This window comes from Pristiophorus japonicus, chromosome 17 (genome assembly GCF_044704955.1).
Source record: "Pristiophorus japonicus isolate sPriJap1 chromosome 17, sPriJap1.hap1, whole genome shotgun sequence".
NCBI lineage: Eukaryota > Metazoa > Chordata > Chondrichthyes > Pristiophoridae > Pristiophorus > Pristiophorus japonicus.
Genome location: NC_091993.1, coordinates 925,331 through 942,233, shown reverse-complemented (window position 1 = coordinate 942,233; position 16,903 = coordinate 925,331). Strand labels below are relative to the sequence as shown.

The 16,903-nt window shown below is 47.2% G+C and overlaps 1 protein-coding gene across 10 annotated transcripts in view; it reads right to left on the bottom strand.

Annotated features, from left to right (window-relative positions):
• sema4ba (sema domain, immunoglobulin domain (Ig), transmembrane domain (TM) and short cytoplasmic domain, (semaphorin) 4Ba) overlaps window positions 1–16,903 on the bottom strand; it is a 505,268-nt gene that overhangs the window by 29,619 nt on the left and 458,746 nt on the right. For all 10 annotated transcript variants that reach the window (XM_070858285.1, XM_070858284.1, XM_070858283.1 and 7 more), the window contains 6 exons: window positions 16,421–16,483; window positions 16,230–16,328; window positions 16,027–16,138; window positions 14,786–14,902; window positions 12,174–12,331; window positions 1,391–1,572 (listed from right to left, as the gene is read on the bottom strand). In XM_070858285.1, coding sequence (XP_070714386.1) covers window positions 1,391–1,572; window positions 12,174–12,331; window positions 14,786–14,902; window positions 16,027–16,138; window positions 16,230–16,328; window positions 16,421–16,483 — 731 coding nt within the window. The remainder of the gene's footprint in view (window positions 1–1,390; window positions 1,573–12,173; window positions 12,332–14,785; window positions 14,903–16,026; window positions 16,139–16,229; window positions 16,329–16,420; window positions 16,484–16,903) is intronic.

Below are 16,903 nucleotides of genomic sequence, written 5' to 3'. Positions count from 1 at the left end.
ACTCCCCGCGAGGGGCCTACAGCCTGGTACGCGCCCCGCGAGGGGCCTACAGCCCGTTACACTCCCTGCGAGGGGCCTACAGCCTGGTACGCGCCCCGCGAGGGGCCTACAGCCTGGTACGCGCCCCGCGAGGGGCCTACAGCCCGGTACACTCCCCGCGAGGGGCCTACAGCCCGGTACGCGCCCCGCGAGGGGCCTACAGCCCGGTACACTCCCCGCGAGGGGCCTACAGCCTGTTACGCGCCCCGCGAGGGGCCTACAGCCTGGTATGCGCCCCGCAAGGGGCCTACAGCCCGGTACACTCCCCGCGAGGGGCCTACAGCCCGGTACACGCCCCGCGAAGCTGTTGCGGGCATCGCCTGTGGCAGCAGCACAGGGTGTTACTGAATCTTCGCGCAAACGGATCGCTGCGCAAAGTGATGACATCATCACCGCTGGTGCACACCAGTTAGCGCTGCTGCTAAACTCCTGCAGAACCCGGGCGAAAAGTCGTTTGCGCCTCGTTAGCGCCCCCCGGGACCTGAATGTTTCCCCCTAAATATCCATGTACCACACGCCTGACTCTGCTGTGACAATGTTCAATCGTTGACCCCTTGGTGCTGTCTCTCCCTATTCACCGCATCAAAATCCTTCCTAATTTCAAATGCCTCCAATAAATCTCTTGGCCTTCTCTGCTCTCGTGCAAATAGCTGCTGTATTTCCAATCTCTCCCCATAAATACACTTTTCCATTGTCACTGGATGAGCTGTTAACCCGAGACACTGTTAGCCCTCTCACGTGTACATGAAAGCTCCCATGGCACTATTATGACGAAGACTAGGGGTGCCCTGAGTCCTGGTCAATATTTATCCGTCAACCAATATCACTAAAGCAGATTATCTGGTCAGTAGCACATTGCTGTTTGTGGGACCTTGCTTTGGGATGTCCTGAGCTCATGAAAGGCGCTATTTTAATGCTTACTTTTCTTTTTATCCGTCCTAATGAATCTACTCTGTACGCTCTCTATGGCTTTAATGTCCTTTCTACAAAGGGCTGCCCAAAACTGCACATGCTCCTCTGCCATGCTCAAATTCATCATAACCTCTTCGCTCTTGTACGCTATTACCCTATTTGTAAAATTCACGGTACATATCTTAAGCCTTGAACAATGTACTGTCAAAATATAGTAGGTATTAATTCCTTTGACTGATAAGTATGGGGACAGAGGGAGAATTTAAGCATATACAGTGATTCCTTCACCCCCCCACATCCTGCAAATCCAAGTGGAAGGCTTGAAGATTTTAACAGTCCAAGGAACATTTTAAAAATCAGGACTTTATTGAAAAAGACTTGCAAGATCAGGATGTCCTGAAGCTCTAGCTTGAATAATAGACAATGTACATTCACATACCACTGGGAACTAAATACTCCATAAAAAGTTGTGTTTTTCCAATGTTCTTTTCCAGGAGACAGAACAAACATGTCTTGAATAACATTAAATGGGAATCCATCATCAGGCAGTGAACAGGATAGCTGGGCTTTCAGGAATGTAGTCCACCTTTTCTGGAGCACACGCTCTCCTCCGATATCACCCTGTGGACACATTTCAAGCATGATTATTATTAACAGAATTAACAGAGCCACAAAAGACACGAGATATTTTAAGAGTATGAGGTGGAAATTGTGGTCGGAAAAATACTCCGCACCTACCTGACTGCTCTGGACCTTTGAACACTTGCGGCCCTGGGCCTGAAGGCATGCGCCTGCGTAAAGGCCCAGGGACCCTGGGGCGCAGGCGGTTCGCAAGCGTCACATGGGCCGGCCCAACCAATGACAAAGGGGGATTCCCATTATGCTTATGAGGATTTCATTTATGTACGGAATCCCATAAGCATACTAGAAAGCCCATAAAAAAATACGTTTTCACAACGTTGAAATTAAAATAAATCATCACAGGTTCAAAATTAATTAAAATACCCTTTAATTAAACATTTTAAATAAAAGTTTAATTTTTTGAAATAGATGTACACATTTTTAAACAGGACAAAAATAACCTAAACTAATTTTAAATGTAAGGGAATGTTTAAATGATTGAAAAAATGTTATTTTAAACATTTATTTAAACCCGTACACTGATATAAGAAGGCCTTGGTGGGTATTCGTTGGGCAGTAGCGGGGCAAATAGCCCAACTCTGCGTTGGCGAATGTCCATTTGCAGCTGATGTGAACGATCGGTCGAGCAGAAACTCAACAGATCGCAGGTTTCAGGTTTCCGCGCTCGCACATCACCGTAGAAACCTGAAACTTGCGGGGCACATACGCCGTCATAGGCCCCGTAAAATCTGGACCATTATTACACGGTTAGTCATCATCAAATAGTTATAATTTGGGTTTGGACAGATTGGATGCGGGGAGGATGTTTCCCCGGGGCTGGGAAGTCTAGAACAAAGGGTCACAGTCTCAGGATATGGGCGAGGAAATTTAGGACTGAGATGAGGAGAAATGTTTTCACTCAGAGGGTGGTGAACCTGTGGAATTCTCTACCACAGAAGGCTGTGGAGGCCAAGTCATTGAATATATTTAAGAGGGAGATAGATAGATTTCTAGAAACAAAAGGCATCAAGGGGTATGGGGTAAAAGCAGGAATTTGGTGTTGAGATAGAGGATCAGCCATGATCATATTGAATGGTGGTGCAGACTCGAAGGGCCGAATGGCCTACTACTGCTCCTATTTTCTATGTTTCTATAATTCAAAGATTTAGAAACAACAATATCCTCAGACTTTTTGTACATCACAATCTTCAAAATTGTTACGGCTAATTGTAACTTTCATGGGACACATCTTCCCTCAATAGTCGGGACAGTCTAACCACACCAGGGCAGGTTCACTCCAGTAATGTCCAACCATGACCAATTTACTCCAGTAACTGAATGAGACTATTCATTCTGTGGATGTGCAAAATGAAACAAGAAATTAATTAAAATACAAGTTACATTTCACTTAGGTCAAAACTTTTCACTTCAGCTTCCCATTTTTTTTCATTAAAACCAACGGAAATGGTGTAGCCAGAAATTTGATATTTCCCTCGGCAATTCAGGAGAACTCAACGGCAGCAACAACAGCAACAGCAATTTGTTTCCCATGATTATCACATCAACACTTAACAATGCCCCACTTTTAAGGGTGAACTTTATAACAGTGTTATTGTCTTGTTCAATAATGTCACTGAAAATGACAGAGACTATCGAGACATATAGCAGCTGATTGATAGGAGTGACGGCGTTTGAATGATTGATCTGCCAATTAACTGCCTTCTCTGTTATGTATGTAGCCACAATGTAACACCACTGTATTACTGTATACACTCAACCTAGATGCACACCTTGACCACAGGGGGTGAACTTTTGGGAGACACCCCTTACCTAATCACACAGGTATAAAAAGGGAGGTCCCACGCAGGGTCACGGGGTCTTTGGAGTCCTGTGAATAAAGAGTTAAGGTCACAGAGTGACCTTGTCCCCAGAATGTGCCTCGTGTGGTTTCATGCAGTAGAGTAAGGACTTTACATTGGCGATGAGAAACGGGAACTCACGGCCCACGAGAATGGCGACCGGTAGCACAGAGAAACAATACTGTGTTGGGGAAGACTGGGATGATTTTGTTGAGAGGCTTCAGCAAAGCTTCGTTATGAAAGAATGGCTGGGGGATGCAGTGGCCGACAAGCGAAGGGCTCATCTTTTGACCAGCTGCGGACCAAACACTTACGCGCTCATGAAGGACTTACTAGCACCCGAAAAGCCGGCAGACAAAACCTTTGAAGAACTTAGCAAATTGATCGGGGAGCACCTCAAACCGGCGAGTAGCATACACACGGCCTGACACGGATTCTATACCCACCGACGTCGTGAAGGACAGAGCATACCGGACTTCGTAACGGACCTCCGGTGTTTGGCCAGCCTCTGTAAGTTCACAGATGCCTACAGGGGGGAGATGCTAAGGGACTTCTTTATCAAGGGCATCGGTCATGCGGGAATTTTTCGCAAATTAATTGAGACCAAGGATTTGACCTTGGAAGCGGCGGCGTTGATAGCTCAAACTTTCATGGCGGGGGAGAAAGAGGCGAAAACAATATACGCACGCAATTCTGCCTCTAACGCGGCGAGGGATCAGGGAGTCAATATCATCAATGCGACTCAGAGCCCCGCAGGCAGGCAGGGGGAGTCCAACACTCCCCAGGCAGCAATAGACCCCAGAGTAGGACTTCAACAGAGACAATGGCAGGCTGAACGGATGTTCATGCCATCACAGTGGACAATGCGGCCCGGGATGGGGCCATTGACACCCACTAACAGGGTACTTAAGAGCAGTCAAAGGGACAGTCAGCGCGGAATGCCTGACCATAGTTCTTTTGTTCCCAACAATGGAAACTTTAACTCATGCTGGAGGTGTGGGGGAAAACACTCAGCTAGATCTTGCAGATTTCAACAGTTTGTCTGCAGGATCTGCAATCTCAGTGGCCACTTAGCTCGAATGTGCAGGAAGTCGTCAACCAGACTAATATATGAGGCAGATGGACCAGAAGAGGGTTCTGTGAGGCAGGATGACTTTTGGGGCAAATCGATGGACGCCGAGGTTCAGCAGGTCCATGTGGCGAATATTCATAGTTCATACACCAGAACACCACCAATGATGATGAGGGTTTTATTAAACGGTATCCCAGTACACATGGAGCTGGACACTGGGGCCAGCCAGTCACTCATGGGTGTTCAGCAATTTGAGAAGCTGTGGCCACTTAAAGCCAGTAGACCCAAATTAGCACGTGTTGAGACACAATTATGGACTTACACCAAAGAAATCATTCCGGTGCTAGGCAGTGCAATGTTGGCTGTCACACACAATGGGTTAGTGAATCGGCTGCCGCTCTGGATTGTCCCGGGCAATGGTCCCGCACTGTTCAGGAGGAGCTGGTTAGCCAAGATGAACTGGAAATGGGAGTTGATCATGGCTGTCGATGCCTTTGACAGCGCAGGCTCCCTCATCACAGCTCGCCAGATCAAAATCTGGATGAACAGAGATCCCCTCCTATCCCTGATTAAGAAATGTGTCCTGACTGGGGATTGGGCGCCCGCACACGGAGCATGCCCTGAGGAGGTCAGACCGTTCCACAGACGGATGGATGAGCTCTCCATCCAAGCCGACTGCCTACTATGGGGCAGCCGGGTAGTCATGCCCCAGAAGGGCAGGGAGGCATTCATCAGGGAATTCCAAAGCGAGCACCCAGGCATTGTGCTGATGAAGACCATTGCCCGGTCACACGTTTGGTGGCCTGCAATTGATTCAGACCTGGAACACTGTATTCGCAGGTGCCCAGCTGGGTAATGCCCCCAGGGAGGCCCTGCTCAGCCCGTGGCATTGGCCCACCAGGCCATGGTCACGCATTCATGTTGACTACGCGGGCCCGTTCATGGGAAAGATGTTCCTTATTGTGGTAGATGTGTACTCGAAATGGATCGAGCGCATCATTCTGAATTCATGCACGTCATCCACCACCGTGGAAAGCCTACGTGCGATCTTTGCAACCCATGGCTTGCCGGACATCCTGGTTAGTGATAATGGCCCATGTTTCACAAGCTACAAATTCCGAGAGTTTATGTCGGGCAATGGCATCAACCACGTCAGGACTGCACTGTTCAAGCCGGCCTCCAATGGCCAGGTGGAACATGCGGTCCAAATCATTAAGCACGGTATGCTCAGGATTCAAGGACCCTCCCTACAATGCCGCCTATCGCGCATCCTGCTGGCCTATAGATCCCGCCCACACTCGCTCACGGGGGTCCCGCCTGCAGAGCTACTAATGAAACGGACACTCAAAACTCGGTTGTCCCTCATCCACCCAGTCCTGACCGACATAGTTGAGGGCAAGCGTAAGTCACAAAACGAGTACCATGACCGTAATTCAAGGGGGAGATGTATAGAAATAAATGATCCTGTATTCGTCCTCAATCACGCCATGGGGCCCAAATGGCTTGAGGGTACTGTAATTAACAAAGAGGGGAATAGGGTCATTGTGGTAAAACTCAACAATGGTTAGATATGCCGTAAGCATCTGGACCAATTAAAAAAAAGGTTCAGCATCGACACGGAAGAACCTGAAGAAGACCATGAGATGGAGCTCACAACACCGCCAGTGAACGAGCAACAAGAGCAATCAGAAGAATGCACAGTCCCTGCGGTCAGCCCGGACAGGCCGGAATCACCACAGGTGACAGACACTCCCGTCACTGTCCAACAACCAGAGCCCCAACTGCGGCGCTCCACGAGGGAGCGTAGACCACCTGAAAGGCTAAACCTATGATCCCAGTAAGACTTTGGGGGGCGGGGGGGGGGGGGGCGAGGTGATACCATGTATGTAACCACAATGTAACACCACTGTATTACTGTATACACTCAACCTAGATGCACACCTTGACCACAAGGGATGAACTTGTGGGAGACACCCCTTACCTGATCACACAGGTATAAAAAGGGAGGTCCCACGCAGGATCACGGGGTCTTTGAAGTCCTGTGAATAAAGAGTTAAGGTCACAGAGTGACCTTGTCCCCAGAATGTGCCTCGGGTGGTTTCATACTATAGAGTAAGGACTTTACATTCTCAATGCTTCCTATTGCCCGCTGGGCTTCATGTAGAGTGCCATAATTAAGAGGACAGTGCAATTCAGTCAGCTTGTCAGCAACTGTACTGTGACTTTTGAAAGAGCACAATAATTGGAAGAATAAAAACTGACAGAAGATTGAGACAGTTTGATCAAATTGTCGCGTCCAAATCATAGAAACCTTTTGGTAATTTCAGCTCCTTCTTTGAAGCGTGCAAGATATTCAAAGTCTAAGGGAGGGTGGATTTTAACTGGCAGCGGGTGTTGAAGGGGGGTGGGGGGGATGGGCTGAGCGTGAAACAAGCGGAAAGAGGGAGCAGGTTAAAATCACGTGGCCCGTGGGCCCTGGTCCCACCGCTGGAGAATAACTGGCAGGGAAGGCGTTTCAGTGGAGTATCGCGGGTGACAACGGGGGTGGGGGGGGCCTGAGGCAGCAGAGGCAGTGTCTTTCCCTGTGGGGCCCGGGACAGCACAGTGCAGCTCCACAAGGGAAGGTTTAACACTTACCTGATGTGATCTCCTCAGTCTTCAGGGCAGCATGCACTGAATGGGGAGGTGATGGCAAGCGCTCGACTCAGACCTCCAGTGTCCTGTTACCATAACACGACCTAGATCTGCACATGTGTATCAGACTCCTGCCTGATTTAGTCGGGCACCTCATGTAATATATGCACCTGTGAGGATGCTCACGTTGGTGGAGCTGTTGAGTTGGGAGTGGCTTAGCCAGTCACGTGATGTTCACAAGACTCAATAAAACCCCAGCCAGTTGGGTTCAGGGGATCCACAATGAGGCAGGTGGTTGTGAGCCTGGTGGATGAACTGGTAATGTGTAGTGCGATTGTTAAACCTTTCGCTAATAAACCAACTAGTTCTTAATAGCAATGCGTTGCTATGAATTCTTAAGCAAAGAACCCATGAAGCAAATACATTACGCCTCACAACAAGCGGGGTTAAAATCCCAGCGGAGCGAGCAGCTGACCTTGGCAGGGGAGTTAAAATTCCCGCCCCGCTCCCTGTAAACACTGTATATGTTACATATTCAATCTAAAGAGAGTAATATTTTTATTGGCTTCAGGGCATTTTAAATAGGCTGGCTTTATTTATTAAAAACAACAAACAGCGGAATTTCGCTCAAGAGGAGACCTCAATCACAGCTGCGGAAAAACTATTGAAACGGGGCGCGTGCACCATTTTGGGCAGGGTGCAGTTTCTACCCCCGTTTCTCTTGCCACAACTCATAGAATAGAATCATAGAAATTTACAGCAGGGAAGGAGACCATTTCGGCCCATCATCTCCGTGCCGGCCGACAAGATTGCAAAGTGCCGCAGTACAGCGGGACCTGGGGGTTACTTGTGCATGAAGCACAAAAGGATAGTATGCAGGTACAGCAAGTGATCAGGAAGGCCAATGGTATCTTGGCCTTTATTGCAAAGCAGATGGAGTATAAAAGCAGGGAAGTCTTGCTACAGTTATACAGGGTATTGGTGAGGCCACACCTGGAATACTGCGTGCAGTTTTGGTTTCCATATTTACAAAAGGATATACTTGTTTTGGAGGCAGTTCAGAGAAGGTTCACTCGGTTGATTCCAGAGATTAGTGGGTTAACTTATGAGGAAAGGTTGAGGAGGTTGGGCCTCTACTCATTGGAGTTCAGAAGAATGAGAGGTGATCTTATCGAAACGTATAAGATTATGAGGGGGCTTGACAAGGTGGATGCAGAGAGGATGTTTCCACTGATGGGGGAGACTAGAACTAGAGGGCATGATCTTAGAATAAGGGGCTGCCCATTTAAAACTGAGATGAGGAGAAATTTCTTCTCTCAGAGGGTTGTGGATCTGTGGAATTTGCTGCCTCAGAGAGCTGTGGAGGCTGGGACATTGAATAAATTTAAGACAGAAATAGACAGTTTCTGAAATGATAAGGGGATAAGAGGTTATGGGGAGCGGGCAGGGAAGTGGAGCTGAGTCCATGATCAGATCAGCCACGATCTTATTAAATGGCGGAGCAGGCTCGAGGGGCTGCATGGCCTACTCCTGCTCCTATTTCTTATGTTCTTATGTAAAGAGCTATCCAGCCTAATGCCACTTTCCAGCTTTTGGTCCGTAGCCCTGTAGGTTATGGCACTTCAAGTGCCTTCCAAGTATTTTTAAAATCTGCCTCTACCACCCTTTCAGGCAGTGAGTTCCAGACCCCCACATCCCTCTGGGTGAAGAAATTTCCCCTCATATCTCCTCTAAACCTCCCCCCAATTACTTTAAATCTACGCCCTCTGGTTATTAACCCCTCAGCTAAGGGAAACAGGTCCTTCCTATCCACTCTATCCAGGCCCCTCATAATTTTATACACCTCAATCAGGTCTCCCCTCAGCCTCCTCTGTTCCAAAGAAAACAGACCCAGATGCTGAGTGTTTTCCAGTATTTTCTGTTTTTATTTCGCTATTTTCAATTGCCGGTAAAGACAGGTCAATAGCACCAAACCAGTCAACCGATCTTAACCAGTCAACAACCAGTCCTCCCAGTTCACCCCGGGCACACGCTTCCAGCTTTAACCGCAGGCTACCGACATTGAAACACATTATAGCGGAGAACGCAGTTTGTACAAGGAACATACATCAAACAAGAGTTATACTTGAGCTGTAATGGAATGGTGCAGAGCTAATACTTGCAGTGGATATTTGTTAATAGGTGATTTTTATGTTTCTGGTGGTGGCAACCAAGGATTAGTATCAGGAGCAGAATACCAGGCACCTCTGCGCCAGGCACTGTGCGTTTGAAGATATTGCTAAGACCCATCACTTCAGCCTAATAGACATCATCAGCCTTCAGTGCCCCGGGTAATGCTTATAATTAGTGGTTTCCTGCAGCCAAAATTGTACATAATGGGGCACTACTTTCTAAGGATTAATATCAACTGGCACTAGCATCAGACTGTCATAAAACAAATCTACTTGTAATTCTAATCCTGATCAGTAAGCAATAGCCTTCAATAATCATAATACCTCATCCCCTTAGGTTGGAATTGACTCGGTATCCAAACACAGCTGATACTCAATAAGGTTCCCTTGTTATTTAGTCACATCAACGAGCTTTATCATAATCCCATTCCTCAAGTAGAAGAGCTGTCGGAATTATTAGACATTGTCTAAAAACGGTGGAGTTTACCAGCTGGATGCAAATGCAATCCAAATCTGTTCGTCTAAATATAGAAATGTCTTTGACAAATAACTATTTGCGAAAGAGAATCACTTGCTGTTTTCCACTGGTTTTGAGTAACAAATAGTAAATGTGTCATGCTGTTGTGTTTTATTTGCTAGCTCTCAGATCTTGGTATAAGCAGAATATTGTTTGTCCTCCCTTACACATTGATCAGCTATAACTTGTACACTTGACAAGTCTTCTTTACAACCGATTCTTCGGGGGCTAATGTTGCTTTTCCGATGTTCTTAGGTGAGTAACTCACAGGTGAAACATAGAAACATAGAAATTAGGTGCAGGAGTAGGCCATTCGGCCCTTTGAGCCTGCACCGCCATTCAATATGATCATGGCTGATCATTCCCTCAGTACCCCTTTCCTGCTTTCTCTTCATACCCCTTGATCCCTTTAGCCGTAAGGACCACATCTAACTCCCTTTTCAATAAAAATATCCAACTGGCCTCAACAACTTTCGCGGTAGAGAATTCTACAGGTTAACAACTCTCTGAGTGAAGAAGTTTCTCCTCATCTCGGTCCTAAATGGCTTACCCCTTATCCTTAGACTGTGACCCCTGGTTCTGGACTTCCCCAACATTGGGAACATTCTTCCTGCCTCTAACCTGTCCAATCCCATCAGAATTTTATGTTTCACGCTTGGTGATATTTCTCCACGGACTTTCCAGCACACCTCCAGGATAGCAGTGCAGCCTATACTATTCCCCAGCATTCCCTGGAATGATGCACACATGCCCATGATTCCCTGACACACTTTCCCTGCGGGCGAGGCTTTGGACCGGGAGCGTGTGTTCAGCAAACCAACGCGAACATGTTTTCATTGTCCCACTTGACAATCTTCATCAGTCAAAATGGATTAAAGAAACCATCACACTGTTACAAGTGCTATGTAATGGAAAGAAGACAAATAATTCACTACTCCAAAGGATAAACTGATTAGCTAGTACAAGGGATCAGCTAATACTGTATAAGAAACCTGGGGGGCGATTGCCCAGTTCTGCACCTCCCGTTAGCACCTCCGGGGGGCGCTAACAGGGCGCAAGTTTGTTTTCGCCCGGGGGGTGTCCGGGGGAGGGGGGGGGCACTGCCAGCTCCCGCGAAATTGCACGGGAGTTAGTAGAGGCACAAACACGGTAGCCCCGGGCCACCGCGCCTCCAGCGATGACATCATTGCCGTGTGCGGCGACCCCTTCTTCCCCCCCCCCACCCCCGCGGCGGGAATTGGCTAATGCCCCGTAAGGCTGCCTGTGGCCATTTCCCGCACCGGCCTCGCAGGTCGCGAATCGGGCCGACTTCCGCTACTGGGGCAGAAGTTAATGGGGAGGTGGGCTCACCGGCCAGCCACCGAGGTCGTGTGGTCCGGGGCCATAAGCCTGCAGTCCCTGCTGTTCCTGTGGAGGCCATCAAAGGGCCTGCAGAGTTCACAGCGTCCATCCCGTTCCGCTGAAACGTGTCAGCGCGATGCACAGACGCCACGTAGCGCTTGCCGAACCCGCTCCAACAGGAAGTGGAGCACCCGACATTGCGCTCTACTTCCCTTGAGCGGCGGTAACCTGAATTTCGCAGCCAGGGTGGGACTTGTACGCCGGGCAGCAAGTCCCGCCCCGACTCGGTTACCGTCCCCAAATAGGGAGCAAGGCAATTTTGTTATATTAATAATATATTATTCTGTACCACACAAAAAGTATACTACATTTTACTTTTACGTCATGTAGAGAGAGATTTGTTGTAAGCTAAGTGAGGACAGGAAGAGATCCTGTCCTTACTGAAGCAGTCATGTTGTCTTAGTCCATATATCTTTGTTATTCATTGTCGGGATGTGGGCCTCACTGGAATGGCCAGCATGTATTGGCCATCCCTAGTTGCCCAGAGTTTGAGACAACTGGCTTGCTAGGCCACTTCACAGGGCAGTTAAGAGTCAACATTGGTGTGGGATGGAGGTATATATGGACCAGACTGGGTAAGGACTGCAGGCTTCCATTTTTAAGGGACATTAGTGAACCAGTTGGGTTTTTACGATATCTTCATGGTAACTTTTACTGACAACATTTTATTTCTAGATTTTAAATTTTCAAACATCCCATGGTGGGATTTGAACTCATGTCCTTTGCAATTACTAGTCTGCTACACTACCAAACGCAGCTAAATTTATTTCTCTCTCCAAGTGTCAAAGTAGAGAAGAAGGTGGTCCCACAAATGTTGGTTTATGGTCTGCACTTCCCAAGGCTTTAATAGCAACAAAAGGTCTGCAACCTTTGCATTACATAAAATACACTTTGAACCAATTACTCAAAACGACAAATCTCCCGCCCCCCCAGGACTCTGACTTTACCTTACAGACTCGGGCTATCCGTGATACAATTGTGTTCTCGAAGAAGTCAAACTCTTTGCCCGTTTCACTGAAGAAGAAATAGATCTTTCCATCATCTCTGCCAGGATCCTTCTCCGAGAATCTCTCCTGAATAAACTCTGAACCTACAAAAGTTGGATCTGTAAAACATGTCAGAAAATTAGACAGTTTGTTCCGCTCCAAAGTGTCAGAGTGGGCAGCACTCTCATCTCTCAGTCAGAAGGTTGTGGGTTCAAGTCCCACTCCAGGGACTTGAGCACATAAATCTAGCCTGATGCTCCACTGTAGTGCTGAGGGAGTGCTGCACGGTTGGAGGTGCCGTCTTTCTGATGAGACGTTAAACCGAATCCCTGTCTGCTCTCTCAGGTGGACGTAAAAGAAGACATGGCACTATCTCAAAGAAGAGCAGAGGAGTTATCCCTGGTGTCCTGGCCAATATTTATCCCTCAATCAACATAACAAAAACAGATTATCTGGTCATTACCACATTGCTGTTTGTAGGAGCTTGCTGTGCGCAAATTGACTGCCGCATTTCCCACATTACAACAGTGACTACACTCCAAAAGTACTTCATTGGCTGTAAAGCGCTTTGAGACGTCCGGTGGTCGTGAAAGGCGCTATATAAATGCAAGTCTTTTTTTTCTCCATGAGTTAAGCACAAATTATTGGTGCTCATTACTGCGAACAACGTTAACATTTAACTGACGTTCTTCAAGTAAAATTGCATTTATTTCCTCGGTTTTGTTCACTCTTTAACACTTTTTTTAGCTGCAGCACAAAGTCCACTGACAAAGCTAACTGGCCGAGGCTTTTGTTTATAAAGTGACTTTGGATGGGTTTAAACATTGAATGTTGTGTAGAATCACAAGATTAGGACCTTGGCCTGTCCCCTACTGAGCTCAGCGGTTCATGATCTTCTGCCCACTAAAATGATCAGGCGTAAACATTCCTGTGTTAAATCAGGGTTCGCTGTGCAGTACAATTCTGTTGTAGATATTAGTGACCCTGCACCAGGATCTATGATCTGTAGAGGAATGTACACATTACACTGACCAGTGCCAGTCTGTCTGGAGAGCAACCAAACATTTAATGGCAGGACATTAGTTACCCATTATTATTCTACTTCAGCTCAGCCAGGCTCAGTAAATCACAAGAACATGAGAAATGAGAGCAGGAGTAAGCCCTGTGGCCCCTCGAGCCTGCTCTGCCATTCAATAAGATTGTGGCTGATCATCGATCGCAACTCCACTTTCCCGCCCGATCCCCATATCCCTTGATTCCCCTAGACTCCAAAAATCTATCGATCTCAGCCTTGAACAGACTCAGAGACTCAGCATCCACAGCCCTCTGGGGCAGAGAATTCCAAAGACTCACAACCCTCTGAGTGAAGAAATTTCTCCTCATCTCGGTCTTAAATGGCTCCCTTCCCCTTATCCTGAGACTGTGACCCCTGGTTCTAGACACTCCAGCCAGGGGGCAAACAACCTCTCAGCATCTACCCTGTCAATTCCCCTCAGAATCTCGTATGTTTCAATGAGATCACCAGTGATAAGGAAAGTCCAAATGGAAAGTTTATTTATATTCTCCGTGCAACAATGTCACCAAGAGAGAAGTGTCAGAATATCCACTGCCTCTGGCCATGGTCCACCGAGCCGTTATTCTCTCTAAGTGTATGTGGAAGTTTGCTTCAGGCCCCAGACTGGAGTCTTGTTGCACGAAGTGACATCTCCACTCTCCAGATGCCCTGGGTGTCTGCAGCTACATTATGGAGCCACTTTTTTTAACATTGTTCTTTCAATATTTTCATGTGAGTCCACTTTCAAATATCTCCACTGTCCGTCTAGAGGGAGATTAATGCTTTACATGGCCCAGCTCTATACTGCAATATACTCATTAATAACTAAACCCGAGAGCCATGTTTGCCGAGTTAAAATTACATAGAATTACAAAGGTAAATGCTTGACATTTTTTTTTGCAGATGCACTTGTTTGGTTAAAGGCATCAGTTCAGAAGAATGTGCGTCTGACTTTCTTTTGTTATTTGTGTTCACCCTGTCGCAGCACGTCATACTCCGAGATTCAAAGGCAACCTGGTCTGCAGTACTGGGATGGGAGAGGTTGGTGAGACAGGAGAGTTGGGCCGGGGTGGGGGGGTGGGAGAGAGTTGGGTGGGGGGGCGGGGGGAGAGAAGAGAGTTTGGGGGGAGAAGATGAGGAGTTGGGGAGGGGGGGAAGGAGAGTCGGGGAGGGGGTGGGGGGGCGGGGGGTGAGTTTGGAAGAAGGGAGAGTTGGGCAGGGCAGAAGCTCCTATTGCAAATTGTCATCACCTCACAGGCAGGCACAGCCTTGCTTCCAGCCCTGTCTTTATCTGGCTGCAAGCACTGACTTGCTCCTTGGGGCCCAGCACCTCGCCCCCTACACCTCCCTTTAATGGTGGAGCCTAGATCAGCAATCATGACCCAAAACCTTCCCCCCCGAGCCATATTTACACCAGCACCGTTGCTCGGCAAAATGCCTTTCTGACATGGGCCAGTTGGTTATTTTAAGTAATTGACCTTTCCAACTCACAGCTCAGCATTTGTTGCTTGTCACTTACCCTGGAGCCAGTTGAGAGAATTCTCCGTTTTTAAGGGTGGTTTGTTACCCAGACTTCTTGAAATGATTGGCTCATTCCCCTGAAAATTGCTGACAGTTCCTGCATACAATTCCTCCTCTGGTAAAAGTAAACAAATGTATTAAAACCATCCGTTTGTAATCTTTGGTATTTAATAAATAATCTTTACAAACTTATATATCCAATGTTATCTGTCCAAAATGTAAAACATAATGGTCTACAGTGTACCTAATCTGCATTAACGAGCATGGGATTCTATTTTACTCCCTCAAACACCAAAATAGTGAATTTCGATAAATTGACTGAAATGCTTCAATGCCTTTATGCATGTCTTGTATGTTTGGAGAACCCAGCAATGCTTTTATTGGATAAAGATGTGTATTTCATAACTGTGAGAAAGGGACAATGTGTCGCATTCTCTCATATTCATGCTTCTTATCCAGGACAGAGGTTCTGCCCATATAAACATCTTCTGAATCATATCACACAACTATTCAAAGAATAACATGTGGTGCAGCATTGAACCCTGAAAACTGAAACGGTTCCACAGGAGCAGGAGTAGGCCATTCAGCCCCTTGATCCTGCTCCACCGTTCAATTAGATCATGACTGATCTGTACCTCAACTCCATCTACCCGCCTTAGCTCCATATCCCTTTTTACCCTTAACTCATCCTTGTTTACAAATCCCTCCATGGCCTCGCCCCTCCCTTTCTCTGTGATCTCCTCCAGCCCTACAATCCCCCTCCAGAAATGTCTGCACTCCTCAAATTCTGCCCTCCTGAGCATCCCTGATTATAATCACTCCACCATTGGTGGCCGTGCCTTCTGTTGCCTCGGCCCCAAGCTCTGGAACTCCCTGCCTAAACCTCTCTGCCTCTCTTTCCTCCTGCAAGACGCTCCTTAAAACCTACCTCTTTGACCAAGCTTTTGGTCACCTGCACTAATTTCTCCTTATGCGGTTTGGTGTCAAATTTTTATCACATAGTACTCCTGTGAACATTAAAGGTGCTATATAATACAAGTTGTTGTTGTTGTTGACGAGGTCAGGTGGCAGGAACTGCATTTGAGCAGCAGAATAATCGCTGTTCTTGTCTGGGAGTAAGATGCTAGCTCTAGCCACCAACCCTATAATTTGATGGGTTATAGGCTCCTGTTACAGGCTCATGTAATGAGTTATAATAATATACTGAGTAACAACAACTTGAAACCTGCTTTTACCCACCAACCATAATTGCAGTCGATTTATAGCTCGGGTCAAAGGGACAGCGGCCCTTTCCATCTTCAGTTAAAAGATTACCACTGGGACCTTTCGCAAAGGAGAAGTCTGCAATATGCTATGAGGAAAAGATAATAGATTACACTTTGTGCAATGACCTGGTAACATTTTGTCTCTTAATATCTAACGGCGGCAGTGTCAACACTTACGATGTAGGCACAAGTGGGGCTGAAAGCATAAGTCCCGCAAACATAAACGTGCGTACTGTTCAACTGGAGCAGGATGTTGATGTAATTGAAGCAGTCACTCTGCAATCAGACCAACAGTAGTTGTTAGAACTTATGGCTACTGGACTTAAACTTGGCTGCACAGTTTATTCCCCATAGTGACGGGGCCTTACCGAGAGGCTCTTCCCCTTAAAGTGGCATTCTTTCCTCTTCTGCTCTGGGGTTTCCCAAATCACCTGCAAAGGGTTATTTGAATATGGTTAAAGATCTTGCATTAACATTTGAGAACAGGTTTTTCACACTGGTTACAGAAACCGTTCAGTGCAAATAACAATAATCCTTCTTAAGACTTCTCATTTTCACCCACTTGCCTTTTGTAGGAGGCAGGGAATGCACAATGCAGGAGATGCTAATAACCTGCTGGCCAACTGGGGGTAGAAATTCGCTGGCACCAGATTTCAGCGTGAAGACATTAGGCCCCCCCCCATTATTTAGGCTGAGAAAATGGCCTGATCCAATATTGGCCTTAGGCTGCAAAGGCGCTCGGCCCCCTCATTTACAAGCCAGGGGCGCCTAGAAAATGGCCTGATCCAATATCGGGGCAGATCTATCAGGCCTCCTTTTGGCACAATGAGGTGCAATCTCTACCACAAGAT